Source organism: Oryzias latipes, chromosome 23, assembly GCF_002234675.1.
Source record: "Oryzias latipes chromosome 23, ASM223467v1".
In the NCBI taxonomy this organism is placed as follows: Eukaryota; Metazoa; Chordata; class Actinopteri; order Beloniformes; family Adrianichthyidae; genus Oryzias; species Oryzias latipes.
In genome coordinates this window covers 4,019,343-4,038,215 of record NC_019881.2, presented here as the reverse complement: position 1 = coordinate 4,038,215, position 18,873 = coordinate 4,019,343, and the positions used below count along the sequence as shown (strand labels likewise).

The following is an 18,873-nucleotide window of genomic DNA, read 5'->3' as shown; positions in this document are numbered from 1 at the left end:
TCGGGTTTCTCGTGAACATGACGACACATTCAGGAACCGATGCACTCGCCGCCGCCGCCACCGACCATCCAATCAGGGATCTGATTACAATCAGTGAATCGTGATGAACCTAGAATGAAGGAGCGCGCGGTCGGGAGGAGGAAGCGGACCGGAGAGCTTCACCTCCACGGGCGCCGGCGCCTCCGGACCGCCTTCATTTCAGTAGTTCCCCCCCCCCCCCCCCCCCCCCCCCCCCAAGTCATGTGATCTATGCAAAATAAAGGGCTCTTGCGTTACAATTTCTGATTGCTCATTCTTTTCTAACAAAATATGAAAATCTATAGAAAAAAATCTTCATTCAGTAAAAGGTATCAAAGAAAACGCTGGCGCTCCGTCCTCTTCCGGCTCGGAGGCCAAATTCCAGCAGGAGGAAATTGCACTTGAGCAGCAGGATGGTGGGGGGGGCGGGGCCGCCCGCCAGCAGGTCATTTCTTGCGGGCGTGTTTGTATTTGTCCACGTAGGCCTTCACCAGGTTGGCTACTTTCCCAGAGTTCACTTCCCCGCTTTTGCTGTGACACACCTGAGACGACAACAACAAAACAGGTTTGGCGTCACGGCGTCCAAAAGGAAAACGACATAACAGTCAAAATATGTTATTCAGAATGTTCCCCACACCATGATGCTCCCACCGCCATGTTCCACTGTTAATTGGACCTAAATGGTCAAAAGAGTTGCTTTGGAAAGAACTGAATCCAGGGGGGGGGGTATTCCAGGAAGCATGTTTAAACTACCCTGACTTTAAGCCTGAACTCTGGCTGAACTCTGCCTGAACTTGTTTACTCTGGGTATGTCGGTTCCAAAAGACCGGATATGAGTTAGCGTAATTACGGTCAACCTGGATTAATGCACGTGCACAGCAAGTACATAAAGACATTCTCAATGGATCACCGATTTCTGGAGTCACAATGGAAACGCGTGGACAAAAAAAAATGGAACTGGAGCTAACTGGAACTCTGTGTCTAGCAGGGTCAAACTCAAGGTTTATCCCTAAGTGTCTTAACTGTTTTTGGTGTTTTCTGAAACGAATTCACCTTCTTGTCTGGCTGAGCGGGGTTTATTACTTTTGTGTCATGAAATACCAGCAGAAGTGATTTGTTTTGATATTCATTTAAGTTGGATAGGTTGGATGTATAAAACCTATCCAACTTAAATGAATGAATTCAATTGGTAACAACTCAATATTATTTTACAACTCCAATTTACATATTTATCTAAATGTCATTTTACTCCAATTCAATTACATTTTTTTCCATATTAATCTATTGTACTTCTTGAACTCTCAAATGTCTAAGTTTGATGCTGCAGATTTTCTCATTTTTATAAAATTGAAATAAATGATAGTATGGATTTACAATATATACCATGCATTCAATTATCATGACTGACTGTAACTTCAGTTCTTATTCCATACTGTACTAGTGGTGATAAATAAACTCATCATCCTCTTCGTCCCTCTCACTCATGGTGCAGAAAGTATTAAACGCAACAGGGTAAAATAACTAGACAAAACACAGTAAAACAGCTACAACTACACATATTCAGACAAAAAACCTACACTTGTATCCAAATCTGTCCAGACAGGCAAAGGGAATGGTATCCAACAATTCCTTGCGCTGCCGATCTAACAGCAGCACCAAAGTTACACCTACTTAATTTAATTAATTTGAATGAAAGGAAAATAAATGTCTGATAACTACGTGTTATTTTTAAGCTAAAGCAAATAATTAAGTTAAATCAAAGTAAAAGGTTTCTCTTTCCAACATCCATATGTGGTCTTATCAGCCTCTCATGGTGGAAAAAGTATTATCTGAGCTTCTTCATCCACTAAATCAGTGTTTTTCAACCAGTGTGCCGCGGCACACTAGTGTGCCGTGGGAGATGGTCAAGTGCGCCGTGGGAAATTGCCCTCATTAACTGATCTAAAAACATTTTTCATCTCCAGGATTTCAGCTCTTTGTTCATCCAAACAGGCCCTGATAAAACACTGAGTAGTTAGGAATATGAAAGATCTTAAAATTACTTTTTCTTTGTGTTTATTTGATTCTATTAAAGACATTTTGATAAGAATCACGGTACCGCGATTTAGCTGCAGCTATAACTGTGTAAGGAAAAGTCCCCCCCCTTTAACTGTCTCCGCCAATCATTCTTGAAGGCTTAATCACATGTCATCAGTCTGACCAATCAGAAGTGGTTAAAGTCTTCACTTCCTTGTTCTGAATTCTGCTGATAAAGTCGCTCAGTTCTAACAAATATACCAGCTAAAGCTCGTCTTCATCTCTTAGAAAAAAACAGCCGCAACTTCCTGCTTTTTCTGCCACAATTATCATACAAATCCACGTGAGATTGCGGGGGGGGGGGCGCTGTCGATCAATACAGACCATGAATTTCTGTTTGTTTGTTTTTTTGGATGCTGGTGTGCCGCGGGATTTTTGTCAGGGTTAAAGTGTGCCGTGGCTCAGAAAAGGTTGAAAAACACTGCACTAAATCATCTTCAAATGGACACGCACGCATGCTGCTTCACCTCTCTGTAAACAAACTAACCTTCAACTAAACCTGCTCAAGACCAGGTTATGTTCAGAGCATGAGTTACCATGGCAACGTGACATACCCTGAAACATACCTCGGTTTTTGGAACCGAAAGCTGAAGTTATCCGCTTCCTTAGCCTCAAACTTACCGTGGTAACTAGCATAACCTGCTTTCTGGAATACCCCCCTGGAGCTGAAGGAGTTACCTTATCCACTGCTTTGCGGACGATGTCCTTGTACTCCTCCTTAGTGATTTCTTTCTTTTGGTAAAAAGGTTTGATGGCCATCTTCACCTCGTTTATCGCTTTCTCCTGAATCTGCTGTTTCTGGAGTAGAAAGAAAAGGCCGTCAGAGCGTGGAAGTCCAACTCTCAGGGGATTATGGGTGGTCTACCTTCTCCTTCTTTGAGCTGTCCGCCCAGGCGCGGCTGTGCTGGCCGGCCTGCGTGGTGGAGGACGGCAGGACGTGGCCGTGGGTCACCGCGGCTCCACCTTTGGGCGGCGTGGCGAGAGGAGCGGCTTTCCCAAAACCTACGACAGCAGCGGCCACCTGGAAATGCAGAGAGTCGGTCAATGACGGGACCTGCAGGAGGAGTTTCTGTGTGTGCACCCACGCACACCAGAGGGTCGTTGTGTTAGTGCACATGTGTGTGAGTGCTTATTACTGCATCTGACTGCATGTGTGAATAAGTGTGTATTTGTTAGTTTGCGAGTGTCTGTATGTGACTGTTTGTGTCCTTTTGTTTGTGTACCAGAGTTGTGAGGTCCTTTGTGACTGGGTGTGTATATATATTTGTGTGCAACTGAATGTGTGGTGTGTGTTTATCCGTGTGTAATGTGTGTAGTAATGTGCTGTACCTGTACACCAGTGCTGACTTATATTTCTGTGTGTGCCTGTGTGAGTTGTGTGCCTACACCAGCGTGTTGTGTGTGTGTCCTTTGTGTATCCTGTTTGTGTACCTGCGTGTTTTGCGAGTACCTGTGTGTCTTTTTTGTGTACCAGTGTTGTGTGTGTGCACCCGTGTCGTGTGTGTACCTGTGACGTGTGGTGAGATACCTGTGTTGTGTGAATCTGTGTTTTGTGTGTGTGAATCTGTATTGTGTGTGTGCATACCTGTGCATCCTGTGTGTGTACCTGTGACGTGTGGTGAGATACCTGTGTTGTGTGAATCTGTGTTTTGTGTGTGTGAATCTGTATTGTGTGTGTGCATACCTGTGCATCCTGTGTGTGTACCTACGTGTTTTGTGCATGTGACTACAGGTGTATTGTCTGTGTGTGTGTGCCTGCATGTCTTATGCGTGTACATGCATGCCGTGTGTGCACCTGCATGTGTGAAGTGCGTGTACCTGTATGTTGTGTTGTGTGTATACCTGAGTTGTGTGACCATCAGTCGTCGTCATTGTCTGGCTCCCTGCCTGTATAGGTGGTGGGGGTGGAGGAGGAGGCGGGAGTCCCTGCGCCCCCATGGCGGGGACCTGCAGCAGCGGCACTCCGGGGTGAAGGTGCACGGGGACCTGGGGGGGCACGGCGTACGGCGCCGCGGGCTGCAGGCTGACGGGCAGGGCCCCCTGCAGACTCTGGAGGGGGTAGTGAAGGACGCTGAGCTGCGGGGGCTGGGGGGGGACCATGCTCATCACCGGGACAGGTGCATTCCCAGGAATCCCATGCGGGGCAGCGTCGCTTTTAGGAGGATCTGCAGAAACATTTAGTGGAGTTTAGCGACAGAAGAACACGAACCTTCTTCATTATTTAGACAGGAACATGAAAACGACAAAACGTCCATTCAAGTCATTTTAAAAATGATGGAGAACAAAGATCTACAGAGTCTGCATCACATTCAGGACGTCTGTGTTTCTATCAGCAGAAATACTACAGACTATTAAAGGAGGGGGGGCAGCCTAGTACTAATTTACAACAGAAGAACCAAAAATGTACAATAGAGACAACAACAGCTTTGTTACCATGGCGATTTTTACCTAGATGGCAAGTAAAAACAACTTGTGTAAAATCGCTCTGGTGAAAACAGTGTTTCTAAACTTGTTCTGGTGGCTTTTTTCAGATGATAAAAGACTATATTTTAAAAGAACCATTTTAAAAAGTCACCATTGATTTTTTAAAATAAATAAAAGTTATTTTCTTTAACAAAATACCACAATCTAAAAGTGTTTCATGTACATCTGCTCCTGTTTGTTTGTAGACATTATAGCGGCAGCCAATCAGCTTACTCAAAACCGGTCACATGACCTCATGTTCCAGAATTCACTGCTTGGACACAGATTTACGAACGAGGAGGCAGTTTCCTCTAACGGTTATTTTCTCCCGCAGGAGATGAAGAATACAACAAAAATCGACCACTATCATAATATCTTATCTTGTGTTTTTGTGAACAAGGGTTGGGCGATGTCCCTTAAATTGGCCGTTGACGACGTTTGCTTTCAACCATCGGGATGGACGATGATATTGTCGGGGGGGGGGCTATTTTTACATTTTTCGTTCTTATATAATTGCTATTCGTTATTTTACTTTATTACCTTATATATTTTATTTTCCAACTAATGACTCATCCACGATGATCCAGTATAAACTGAGGGAAGTAACTTTAACAAAAAAAGTAACAAACAAAATAGAAAAGAAGTAGTCCGCTCCCACGCTTAACTAGTCAAGTGGACCGGCGGAGCGCGGACTTACAGCTTTGTGTTTGATGGGAAGGGGGGGTGCTTTGTATGAGCGGTATGTGTGGGAGATTTAAGACTGCGTTCCGTCCCGCAGCTCTAGGGGTACGAGCTACCGAACTCAGAACCGGGTCTAAAAGTGTTTGTCTGAGCACAGCTCGGATCGTCAGCACACACAGCGGTTTGAGCTTCAAAGCAGAAATGTCGCTCAGTCCTTAGAAAACATTCAAACAATCACGCGGATTTGTGTTTCCAGTCGTGTCCCGACTAAATAAAGGCTGATGTTATTCTTACATGTTTACGTGCAGCCAGGATGCAGCGCCGCCCAAAGCTAATGTTGTTAGCCCGTGTTAGCATACTGCTAATCCTGGCTCCGTTCAGAAAAAGCACTGACCACACGGATTAAAATTCAAATGATGAGCGAACAGGTGCTTCATAATAACCGTAACATTATTAAAAGCACGTTTAGAAGATCATCTCGTATTTTACCGAGCTGACATGTCAATGTATATAGCCGCCCGGCGCCGTTTAACATTGTTTTGTGTTGTTACATTCAATAAAGTTTGGAAAAAAAATAGCAGCTCGGCGGAACTTATATCCTCTTCCACTTTTTCAAACCCTACTGCGCATGTGCGAATGATTTATTCCGACCGAAAGTGTGACCCATGTGAAAATTTGTTATATTCTGAAAACATTTTTCTGGAACCATGTACACGCTTGGATTCTAATCCGACTATTGATCCCATCAAGATATTTTGCACATGTAACCGCGGCTTATGGTGTCGACTCGCAACGTGGCGGGGGCGTGGCATCACGATGCTGTCTCTCCATCGGGATGCCATTCACCCATCACGATGGTATCGTCCATCGGCACAACCCTATTGTGAACCACAAATTTCATCTAGAGAATTTCCTAACTTGTACTGCACGGAATGAAAAAAATTCAAGAAGCAGGTTAAAGACAAAATTGTGGAGTATTTGACCACCAGCTCCATGTCAACAATCACTCTGCATATCTAGAGTTTTCATTTAAGTAGTTTGTGATGCAAACATCTGAAAACATTCAAGCCCTTCTCCTGACAGCCTGAGGAGAACCTACCTGCTGCTGCCGGCTGCTGCTCCTCCTCCGGTCGGCTCCAGCCCCCTGCTCCTCCTCCTCTCTCCTTCTTGGAGTAGTAGTCCTGAACGTCTGCAGGCAGCGTCCTCCTGACGGCCCAGCTGGAGGCGGAGGACCAGCCCGAGCGGTCCAGCACCGAGTCTCCGGCGTCCATGTCTTTTTTGCGGCCTCGGTTCTCGTTGAAGCGGCTGTAGGCGTCGTTCCCTGAATTGTTTCCTGAGTTGTTTCTGGGATGCCAGCGGTTCTCCGCCGGGTCGTCCTGCTGGCCCCCAAAGTTCCGGCCCCCCCACCCTGAGCCCCGACCGAACCCTCCTCGACCCCCCCGGCCTCGCGGCTCTCCTTCGCTCCGGTGGTCTTCCCGATGTGAGCCGGAAGCCCTGATCCTCTCAGTGACCCAGTCGGGGTTCTCAGAGGAGCGGTCTGGAGAACGTTCTGCAGGAACTCCGTTCTCACCGCGCCCAGAGCCTCCATACCTGCGGCCCTCTCCGCCTTGGCCGGACCTCCACCCTCCTCTGTGCTCCTTCCTCTGGGGGGAGCGATCTCTGGAAGACGGGCGGTCAGGGCTGGGGGCTCGCCTGTAGGATTGGGTTCTTGAACGAGATCTGGACCGGGACCGACTCCTGTAGCGTGGCCTTCTGCGCTCGCGGCTGCGCTCCCGACTGCGGTCTCGACTGCGCTCCCGGCTGCGTTCCCGACTGCGCTCCTGGCTGCGTTCTCGACTGCGCTCCCGGCTGCGATCCCGACTGCGCTCCCTCCGGGAATGCTCCCTGTCCCCGTCAGCATCCCGGCTGCGCGCCCGAGAGGACCGGGCCGGTTGCCAGCCCCCGTCCCGTTCTCTGGAGCGCGAGCGCGACGACTTCCTGCTCTCCCTCTGAGATGACCAAGTGGAGGTCGGGGAGTGGAAGCGGGAGCGACGTTTGCCGTTGCTGGTTTCCTGGCTCCTGTCCCTCTGCTCCTGCTGCTTGGCTCCGCCCTCCTTGGCGCCCTGCAGCTCTGCAGCAGGCAGGGAGGAGGAGTCAGCGGGAAGCTCTACGAAGTCGTTCCCGTGCTCGCTCATGGGGGAGCTGCAGTCCATAGGGATCACGTTCGTGTTGTCCTCGGAGGCGGCATCGTCTTTCGGGAGTGTGGCGTCGCCCTCGAGCACAGAGCTGTTGTCTTTAGCTCCTCCCTCAGAGCTGCTCCCTCCAGAGTCCTCAGAAACCTTCACAATGTTCTGAAGCTCTTCCAGGTCCTGATCCTCTGCCTCCAACCCCCCAGCAGAGGGGGAGGCGGGCTGTGATCCAGGCTTCCCCTCTGATGTTTCTCCCTGCTTGGCCTCCTCCGGTGTGGGATCACGCTGAGGAGACATCTCCTCGTCTATTTCAGGAGAGCACGAAGGGGGCGTGGGACTCCTTTTATCAAAGCTTTTTCCTTCAGAAGAAGCAGGGCTGGCCGCCTCCTCCTCCTGGACGCCCTCGGAGCAGCACAGGGGGCTGTTCGGAGCCAAGTTTGAGCGCTGGGAGCCGTTCTCCTCACCTCCTTCTTCTGGATGTTCCTGAGTGTCACTAAGTACAGACTCTGCACCTCCCTGCTCCTCAGCGGAGGTGAACCCACCCTGCTGCTCTTCAGCGTCGCTCCTCTGCAGCTCCTGCTTCGTTTCCTCTGCCTGCTCCTCCTCCTCGCTGCTGTTGCCTTCATCTCCGCCGCCACCCTCCTCCTCCTCACTTTCAGCGGGGCTCTCAGGAGCAGCTTTCTTTCCGGTGGGGGCTTTCCTCTTGCCACTGGCTTTGCGGTTTGTCACCCGTTTTCCTTTCCTCCTGGCTGGAACCTGAGAGGCCTTCCCCGACTTGCTCGGCTGACTTCCGGATGAGTCGGAGTCTGACGGTGCGGACTGGGGCGGGGAGGCGGGGCCTGGCGAAGGAGGCTCTTCCTGAGATTTGCTGTTGCGCCCCGATCTCCTGGAGGGTAAGGACTGCGGCTCTTTGGTGGGAGCTTTGGATGTTGAGGATCTGCCGCCTCGCTTCTCTCCACTTTTGGGACGCGTGACGGCACAGACCACGCCTTGAAATACTGAAGGAGAAAAAATATTGTTTTTAAAGTCAACTCAAAAATGGCGCTGTCTGAGCTTTTTCACCCTAGAATTATGGGATGGACTCTGAATGGACAGGGAAACTCCTGTGAGCTCAGAGAATATCATAGTTACAGCGATAAGGGCTTAGCCCTTTGGAAGCCTTGTGCCATCTTGTGGGGTCAAAATGACCCCACCCTTCCATTGACGTGTTCTCCCTACCATGACAAAGGTGGATAAAGGTGGAAAGATTTCATGTAATCCATGGACACCAGTGAAGATCACAAATCATTGAAGAAAAAAAGGTTCAGCGCACTGTCTAGTGGGTCTAGATGACCCAACTCCCAACGTTAACGTGGCAAAAGGGTTATAAATAAAACACATTTTCCAAAATTTTCATTTTTTTTCCTAAGTTATGCTGTCAATGTTTTTGGGAATGTTTGACTTTTTAAAAATGTACTTTTCTTCTACGGTGGCCTGCATGGTCCATCATCCATCATCATTAACCCTTTAACACCACAGCTTTAGTTCCAGAGTGTCTGTCTGAGAAAACTCTAGAAAGATGCCTTAAAACATTTGTATTTCTACTTTTCACATATCAGGTGTTCTTTACGTAATGTAACCCAGCGATAAGCCACATGTATGCATGTATTAAAAAAAAGTGCAATAAATCCACATTTCCAGTTGAACTTCTGGTACCTTCCTTTCGTCAGGAGAAGAGAGGAAACAGTCGGGAGACGAGAGGAAACAGTCGGGAGACGAGAGCAAACAGTCGGGAGATGAAAAGGAAACAGTCGGGAGACGAGAGGAAACAGTCGGGAGACGAGAGGAAACAGTCGGGAGACGAGAGGAAACAGTCGGGAGACGAGAGGAAACAGTCGGGAGACGAGAGGAAACAGTCGGGAGACGAGAGGAAACAGTCGGGAGACGAAAAGCAAACAGTTGGGAGACGAGAGAAAACAGTCGGGAGACGAACGGAAACAGTCGGGAGACGAGAGGAAACAGTCGGGAGACGAACGGAAACAGTCGGGAGACAAACGGAAACAGTCGGGAGACGAGAGGAAAAAAACAGAAGTTGACAGGAAGCAATCAACAATGGCGAGCAATAGGAAAAGAAGATTTGCAAAGAATGTTCTTTATCCTGAATAATCACTGTATGAATTAACTGTGGAAGAAGACAGAACTCACTGAAGTGGCTCGGGTGGAGCGCTGGGCTGGAGCAGGAGGGAGGCGAGATGAACCCCGGCAGAAACAGGGAGCTGTTCCAACTGGTTTGATGAAAACTAGCCCTTAAAAAGCAGGAAACACGAGGAGACCATGCAATCATTTCAGTTCTGTTGAAGTCAGCTTGATAAAAGTGAACTTCTGCGTAGCGGAACGATGACAAGAGCTCAAAGGTGACTTTAGAACAAGTCTTTAGATGATTTAAGAACCAAAAGACCGCAGCAAATGACAAAGAGCCCTAATAACATCGCCTGAGGCTCCATCACAGTTTCTATGAACAAGTGTTAGAGCTGGGTGGAGGAGCCGCCATCACAATATGCTACTGAGGGGTTTGATTACCTGGAGGAGCCATGGGCAGTGACAGAAGCAGCTGAGGCAGAAAGCCAAGGACAGTGCAGAGTCTGGGGTTTGCACTGCACAGATCCAGTGTCATGAGGGCCGTCCTCTACCAGCCAAACAGGATCTGCACTACAGTAAAAGCATGAAACGCCTCTGAGACGAGCATTCAGTGTGCTGGAAGCAGAAACAAAGGCTGCCTCTGAACGGCTTACATGTCCTGCGAGGATGACGTGATGGAGACGGCCGGCGCCCACGAGCAGCAATCTGTTCCCCTCACCTGCAAAAAAAAAATGGCCGACATGTAAGCAGCATGGTATGGAACATAGGATCAAGAAAGAGGAGATGAAAGCAGACCTTCTTCCTGCTCAGTGAGGACGGCTCTTCATCGTTGCCTAAAAGGAATCACAGACAGAAGTGAGCACAGACTTCAGTTCAGTCAGAGGCGTCTGGTGAGGTTGGTGCCTACATTTCCTCACGAGTCCTTTTGTTGTAGCCGCTGTGGTTCTCTCCCTTTTCGGCCTCCTTAATCTTCTTGCAAGCTTGTTTCTGAGAGAGATTTTTTTTAACTAAACTTTTTTGACTAAACGGGTAAAAAGTTCTGCTTGGTTTGTTATGGTTCAGGAAGGATTCTCACTTCAGAGAGATCTTCTGCTCTGGGTTTCTGCAGCTCTCAGCTTCAGCTGGAATCGGCCACTTCCTCACAGGAACCTTCGACAGAGGAGCAAATTCAGCTTTTAGAATTAAAACTCAAGGAGATCCGTCAGACTGAGCGAGGTAACTTCATCTAGAGACAGACTGACCTGGACAAGCCGGAGGTTTCCGTCCCATCTGCAGACGCTGCTGAAAGGTCTTCTGTCCACGGGGCAGGAGGGAGACGCCTGCAGCTGAGGATCACCAGGAAAAACATCCCAAAATGACTGAAGGAAAGTGAGATTGTTTGAAGAAAAAAAAGAATCTGAGCCTCACCTCTGCCCATGTGAGGAGGCAACCGAGGCAGAAGACATGGCAGCAGCTGTCAGGCATGGCGAGCTCGCCTCCCGCCAGTGCGCCCAGGCAGATGGGACATCTCTCGGCCTCCTCGCCGTCTGACCCATCGGCAGGGCCCTGACCACCTGAATGCAGGTTTTAGAAAACAAGACGCGGTCTACAACAGCCTCCTCACTTTACCGTAAAAGTCATGAAAGGGGAAGTCTTACCGCTTCCAGCTCCGGTCATGTCCGGCCTCAGGCTGCCCTGATCCCCACTGCAACACAGAGACAGCAGAGCTCAGGGTTTCCCTTCACAACCGAGCGGACCCTCCAAGACGCCGCCTGGTGCAGCCGCAGCGTTCAACGCAAACGCATGTGACAATGAACACGTGAAGAAGAGAAACGGAGTTCTGAGGCTTCCTCTCTTTACTGCACCAGCATCGGATCAGGCTCATTTAAAACCTTCGTCCTGTCCAGCAGCTGAACAAACAGACCAGAGCTGCACGCCTCCAGTGGTTGACAGATTTTACTGTTTCAATAGGAGGTCATGAAACTGTTGACTTACAAGATGTACATTTGTTTAAACCCCTTTTGTATTTGAGACTGTATTTTGAGGCCACAAGGGCCCCCGGTGCCAGAGAGCAGGGGGGCTTAGGGGCACGGAGAGCGTGAGCCCCAGCCAGAGAACAGCCCTCCTGCCATGCCCAGGGGGGTCCAGAACGAGCCACCTCAGACGTGATGTGATCCAGGCGTGGAGAGAGGTCTGGGAAGCCAGCACTCAAGAGACATGACCCTCACCGCCAAGGGCCTGGGGTAGGGCAGTGTTTTTCAACCAGTGTGCCGCGGCACACTAGTGTGCCGTGGGAGATGGCCAAGTGTGCCGTGGGAAATTGCCCTCATTAACTGATCTAAAAACATTTCCCATCTCCAGGATTTTAGCTCTCTGTTCATCCAAACAGGCCCTGATAAAACACTGAGGAGTTAGGAATATAAAAGATCGTAAAATACCTTTTCTTTGCGTTTATTTTATTATATTAAAGACATTTTGATAAGAATGAAGTACCGCGATTCAGCTGCACCTTCGGCTGTATTTTGGAAAAGTCCCGTGTTGGGGGGGTTAATCACACGTCATCGGTCTGACCAATCAGAAGTGCTTAAAGTCTTCACTTCCTTGTCCCGATTTAGCTCGTAAAGTCGCTCAGTTCTAACAGAAATACCAGCTAAAGCTCGTCTTTAGCGGTGTAGCTTTCCACAGAACAAGTGGAACAAGTGAACAAAACAATGAAGCTCCGAAAACCGATCTTCGGCCGTTTTATGCACTATATTTCCCATGATGCATTGGGTTGTGAGAGTGACAGCGCAAAAGGAGATCTGTTGTTAAACGTCTTGGAACTAACGAACACACAAACTGTTTTTAAATCTTCTGACTTAACTTTTATTGCATCTTTTAGAAAAAAACAGCTGCAGTTTCCAGCTTTTTCTGTAACAATTATCTCAAAAATGCATGTGAGATTGTGGAGGGGCTGTAGATCAATATAATACATACTATGAGTTTCTCTTTTTTTAATTTTTGGATGCTGGTGTGCCGCGGGATTTTTTTTAAGGTTAAAGTGTGCCGTGGCTCAGAAAAGGTTGAAAAACACTGGGGTCGGGGACATCAGCGGTCCCACCTACTTGTGTAACTTGTGTGTGTTGACGTGTATAGCACAGTGGGGTTTGGGATTTGTGTTATAAAATTGGCGGGTAGGGCATTGAGAGGACATCTAAACCCAATGATTTTTCTCCTGGTAGTGTCAGACGAGAGCGACTGCACGCTTGCGCTGAAACTGGGGCTCGACAAAGCCAAGAAAATGTTGCCCTGATGGGAATCGATGCTCGACGCGGGCAGACAGATCAGAATGGGGGGGTGGGGGCGTCTAAAAGTCTGCAGAAAACTGAACGAATACAGGGAGAAGAAAAGCTGAAGAAAACTTTTCTCATTAAGGAAGGATCCGTTAGTTTACCTTATGGAGGTAAAACCACAGATCCACATGAGGTGGACTCGTTCCGTTTCAGATTTTCTGTTTCATTTCTCACACTCCATGAAAATAGCAGTAAAACTGAAGCAGATCAAACAGCGACGGCGTGTGACACAACGAACACCCACAGCAGCTGCAGACAGTCTACTCCAGGTTTGCAGGTTCCCATCACAGAATCAATAGCAATCAAGAGCCTGATTTGGCTCGGATCCCTCAGGCGGGAACCACGCACCCGGCAGCGGGCGCCGTGGCGGGACGGCTGGGTCTCCTTCCATTTGAGGAGGCACGCGAATCGGCCCGGGCTTCAATAAAAGCTCATGCAGGCAGGAGTGGTCCTCCGCCGGGGCCCCGGCTCGCAGCGGGGCCGGCCGAAGAAAGAAGGAAAAAAAAGAAAGTGCACTGGGTGTAGCTAAACACAGTGACGAATGTTTCAGCAGAAGTTCGACTGGCTGTTCTGCGTGTCAAGTGGCGCATTTCCCACCGAGGACGGGGATTTGCTGACGGGTCTTTTTGTAAACATATATTTTTTGTTAATTTCTTTTTGATGGCCCGCGATCTACCGTCACACCCGATCGACGTAACGAGCCCCCCGCCTTGGATGAAACTGAAACAATAGACTCTGATGTGACACTGCTTTGGTTTTTACTGTGATTCTAATGCAGTGAAATATTTCTACTTGTGCTGTTGACCTAAAACCAGAACGTGCCGTCATTCCTCTGAAGTTCTCCTGATGACTGCTTTCTGAAGTTCATGACACCAGGAGCCGTTTGTCACATTTTCACTCGTTCTCTGAAATACGTGGCGTCGGGTTAGACGTCTTCTGCTTTATTCTTCAGTCAGAGGAAGCAGGCGTGTGACCAACAGATTTAAATGTGCATCTCATACTCAAAGCAGACATAAAGGGAGACGGCCGTCTTCACTCTGAGCAGTTTTATGATGGAGTACAGACAAGATTTTCACAGCCCAGCCGGTACAAGGCTGAAGTGGGCGGGTTTTTTTAGCTTCCAGGTTCCTTTAACTTTTGAGGGTTAAGTTTATCTTCATCCTTTTTAAAAAAAAAATATATATATATATATATATATATATATATATATATATATATATATATATATACACCGTAAATTCCGGACTACAAAGCGCACCCGATTACAAGCCGCACCCACCCATATTCACGTGTTTGACTGCTTTTATACATACACAAGCCGCGTCAGAGTACAAGCCGCGCATGTGTTAGCCGATATTGTCATCCTGACAGATCACGCCCAGCATCCCAGAGTGAGTGCAATTCATTAGCACATTGTGGGTGGTGCCAGTTTTGCCTCTGGGTCACGTATTTGAGTGTATCGATATCTGTCAAACAGCATGGACCTCTATTCTGTTCACAAGTCCCTCAGTTATGGTGTTTTTATTTCATTTTTTTTTTACTTATTGACAATCTAGGTATCATACATAAAATTACAAACAGTAACCATATAATCAACATTACATCCCTCAGTTATAATGAGGAAATTTACATCCGCGATTCCACATTTCCCATGAGTCTTAGGGGCTAAAGGCGGGGCCAACGCCCGGCTCGCCATTCTGTTGTACGTGTTTAAGAATGAGCAAGTAGCAGCAGTGCATGGAGGGGTGAACGGGAAAAGCTCTCCTTCCGCTTGTGTCGCAGCAGCGTTATGGGAGTAACAGGACTGGTTAGAAAACACACCGGTAAAATACAGCAGCGGCGACTGAAAAGCGCGCGCCTCAGTGCGATACGCGCGCCTCAGTGCGGCGCGTGCGTCAGAATTCAGAAGCCTCTGCACTCCGCGGACGCCTCTGCGCTCCGCTCCCGCCCCGCGTGCTCCTTGTCTCCCCTTCCTATCTACTCCGACACCTCTGGCCAGGGCGGCTTCAAGGAGGAGCACTTCGTCCCCGTTGCGCCGGTGGATGGAGCAAATCGTTTCTGTGCAAAGCAATCGGACTTAATACTGTACGTTTTGTGTATGAGGGGCGGGTGCGTTGTTACGTGTGGGAGCCTTCAGACTGCCATCGGCCCTGCAGCTCAATCAGCAGGAGAAGATGTCTCCAACTCACACGGAGGCTGTGAGTTTTTCAAAGCAAAATTCCGCTTTTACGGTTTCCTTAGAAACCGTAAATGGAGTGTAAATTCACTCCATGCGCTGTTCTCTCCGTCACGCAGCAAACCGGCTTTTCCAAACCCGTTGGTGACGGTGGACTTTTTTACGCTGCTTTTAACGATTGCTTTTAACTTGAAAGCTTCATCATAATGTAGCGGCGATCACGTGCACGTTGGGTCTAATGGCCCCAAAGGATTCTGGGATGCGGCCGGGCATGCGTGTTTCGTTTTGTTGAACCATGACTGAAGTGTCTAAGACCTGAAGTCAAGTCCATGCTGTTTGGCTGCTTAGAGGTGTGTTGAATAAAAATGCCTTGAGCTTGGTGTTAGATAGAGAATTCAAACTATTCACTGAGGTCGAAAGTACGTACATGGCGGCCGCCAATTAAATCCATAAATTAGCCGCGTCACTGAATAAGCCGCAAGGCTGTAAGCGCAGGAAAAAAGTAGCGGCTTGTAGTCCGGAAATTACGGTATATATATATATAAATTTCAGCTTTGTCTGAATTTTAAGGTTCAACGGATAAATGCACCTAAAACTTGCATTTTAAAAATATAATCAGAAATATAAATCCACCCTTTGAACAACTTTATTAGCAGCATCCTTGTAACATTAGACAACCGCTTGCTAAATATTTAGAATTATTATTATGGTCTGTGGGAACAACTGTCACAATAATATTTGGAGTAAAAACCCCAGATTTTAATCTGAAATACTTAATGTACGAGAGAAATATTCAAATGTAAGTTCCCTTATCTTTGACTTATAAGTCATAAATTATCTTATAATAAATGCATGTATTAAAGCTTGTCCGTGCCGTGAAATCCTAACTAATGGATCCTATTTTTCTTCAAGTTTCCTGTGGACTGGAGCTGACGTGGTGCTGGAGGGGCTAAAGAGGGAGAAAACATGGGGATGGGGTCTGAGACCAAAGCTGCTCACCACATCAACAGATGCAGAGTCCCTAACCCACTGAGACTCAGCCCCAGACACATCCCAGCCGTCTAACCAAAAACAGGAAACCCATCACCAGGTGAATTCTGTTCCCTCTGATGTGGTAGACTCTGCAGAAGGAACCCTTTCTGAAAGTGTGGGCCTATGCCTTCAGCCGGACAGAGAGAAAGTGAACTGTCTGGATCCTCTGTCCTCCACGTCATTAATATAAAAGACACCTGTCCACAACCTCAAACAGTCTCACGCCAAACTCCACTATTATCAAGACCAAAGAGCTGTCTAAGGACTGGGAAGATGGAATCTGCAATAGTTAAGCAGCTTGTTGTAAAGAAATCAACCGTAGGAGCAATTATTAGCAAATGAAAGACGTACAAGACCGCTGATGATCTCCCTTCATGTGGGGCTACTCCCAAGATCTCACCGCGTGGGAGTCAAAATGATCACAAGAACTGTGAGCAAACATCCCAGAACCACACGGGGGACCTAGTGAATGACCTGCAGAGAGCTGGGACCAAAGTAACAGAGGCTACCATCAGTAACACACAATGCCGCCAGGGACTCAAACCCTGTAGGGCCAGACGTGTCCCCCTGCTAAAGCCGTCTAAGGTGTGCTAGAGAGCATTTGGATGATCCAGAAGAGGATTGGGAGAATGTCCTGTGGTCAGATGAAACCAAAACAGAACTTTTTGGTAAGAACTCTATTTGTCATGTTTGGAGGAGAAAGAATGCTGAGTTGCAACAAAGAACACCAGACCAACTGTAATGCATGGGGGTGGAAAGATCATGATTTGGGGCTATTTTTCAGCAAAAGGATCAGCATGACTGATCCGTGTAAAGTAAAGAATGAATGGGGGCATGTATCGTCAGATTTTGAATGAAAATCTCCTTCCATCAACAAGGACATTGAAGATGAAACGTGGCTGGTGGTTTCAGCACGACAACGATCCCAAACACACGTTGCCTGGGTAACGAAGGATTGACTAATCAAGGTCCGGGACTGGCCTAGCAAGTCTCCAGATCTCAACCCCATAGAAAATCTTTGGAGGGAGTTGAAAGTCTGTGTTGCCCAACGACAGCCCCAAAACATCACTGCTCTACAGGAGATCTGCATGGAGGAATGGACCAAAATACCAGCAACAGTTAATGAAAACCTTGTGAAGACTTACAGAAAATGTTTGACTGCTGCCAACAAAAGGTATATAAAGTATTGAGTTGAACTTTTGTTATTGACCAAATACTTGTTTTCCCACCATAACTTACAAATAAATTCTTAAAGAATCAGACAATCTGATTTTTCTGGATATTTGTTTCTACTTTTGTGTCTCATGGATCTGAAGTCAAAACAATTAGTTTTTTTAAGTTATATTTAAGGGTGTAATTAGATGATTTTACCTCTTCAGAAAGACAATTTAAAGTGATCTGCAACTCTCAGAGGATCCAGACTGAAGGATTAAAGATCTGGATCCATGGAGCACTTCAGACTGACATGGATCTGGAAAGCTCTAGAAACCTGCTTTAACGTGATCCACACTTTAGTGGCTTATTTGTAGGAGTTGAACCTCTGCAGGGCTTCGGGGAGAATGAAGGAGCTCCTGCTGTCACCACAACTTTATTTTAGCAGAGTCATCCGATTAGCTTCCCGCAACACGGTGAAAACAATCCCGGGGTTTCCGTTCAACCGGGAGAGGTGGACAGACCGCCGCTGTCGAAGCTTTATTTGGTGTTTTTAGCAGCGGCCTTCGGACGGCAGACGCTGAATTAGCACCAAAACTGTGCCAACACGACGCTAACAACACGGTTGTTGTTGGCTAACCTGTGTTAGCCCCCGATACAAGCGGCTAGCCGACAGCTAGCTGTCCGCTCCAACCACGGCGACGAGAACGGCAGGGAATCCGTTCATTGCCGCCCCACAAGATCGCACTGAAGGTCACAGGCTCGCTAGCTGGACGGCGGACGTAGCTGGAAGCTAACGAGCAGCTTTGAACAACAGCACCTGCTGACGTCGGCTTAGCCTGCTAGCAGCTAGCTCCTGCTAGCAAGGCGAAAGTAAGCCTACTTACCGCTGAGCGCGCTCGCGGCTGCTTCCCACCGACTGAACGGCTCCGAGCGTTAAACCTCCCGCGACAGAAAGAGGAGAAATCGCAGTGCCTGGGAGCAGTTCGGGGCTAAAAACGGGACGTCGCTTTCAAAAAGTCTCAGCCACATGTCTTGCGGTCGGATTGAGAGTTTGCACCTCTGGCGCCCCCTGTTGGGCCAGACTGGAAGCGCAGAATGGATTTATTCCGTCCACAGATCAACAGGTGGAACACGCGGAACATGCCGCGTGCCACAGTTTGAGGTTTTCCCAGAAAAAAAAAGTTCAGTTTGATCTTAACGAGTTTGAATATAATAATTTAAAAAATCTGTTAATTTAAGAAAAATCGATGAAATAGGTGTATTAGTATAGTTTGTAATTGATATAAACCTCCATAGATAGATAGATAGATAGATAGATCCACAATACAGTAAAAGATGCAGTGCCAGGAGCACACATGATAGTCATTAAAAGCACATTTTAAAGGGACAAATAAAGGTGCAGAAAAATAATGATAAAAAACATTAAAAAACTTCTAAAATATAAAATTATAAAAAGTGCAGCATCAGTTGGCTAAAAGGACAGATGAAAATGCAGCTTCTCCAGTGTTTCCAAATTTCTGATTGAAAGCATTAAAATGGCACTAAGATAATTGTATTTATAGTTTAGATAAATTATTTTCCAGATATAGAAAATGGTAAAGATCCATTTTCATTGTTTTTCTCGACTGAGCTGAATCTCAAAACTGTTTAACTGGATGGCTCCAATATTGCTCAA

At 47.5% G+C, this 18,873-nt stretch overlaps 1 protein-coding gene across 1 annotated transcript; it reads right to left on the bottom strand.

Moving 5' to 3' along the window:
• Window positions 1-272: 272 nt before the first annotated feature.
• Window positions 273-18,274, bottom strand: scaf11 (SR-related CTD associated factor 11). The gene is made up of 15 exons (XM_023952350.1): window positions 18,083-18,274; window positions 11,162-11,208; window positions 10,932-11,077; window positions 10,766-10,849; window positions 10,600-10,673; window positions 10,432-10,511; window positions 10,320-10,357; window positions 10,178-10,242; window positions 9,966-10,094; window positions 9,591-9,691; window positions 6,338-8,404; window positions 3,937-4,259; window positions 2,960-3,115; window positions 2,773-2,892; window positions 273-560 (listed from the first exon to the last, which is right to left on the bottom strand). Exons 2-15 carry the CDS (start codon window positions 11,178-11,180, stop codon window positions 465-467), a joined length of 3,498 nt encoding a protein of 1,165 aa, XP_023808118.1. The 5' UTR covers window positions 11,181-11,208; window positions 18,083-18,274; the 3' UTR covers window positions 273-464.
• Window positions 18,275-18,873: the final 599 nt, after the last annotated feature.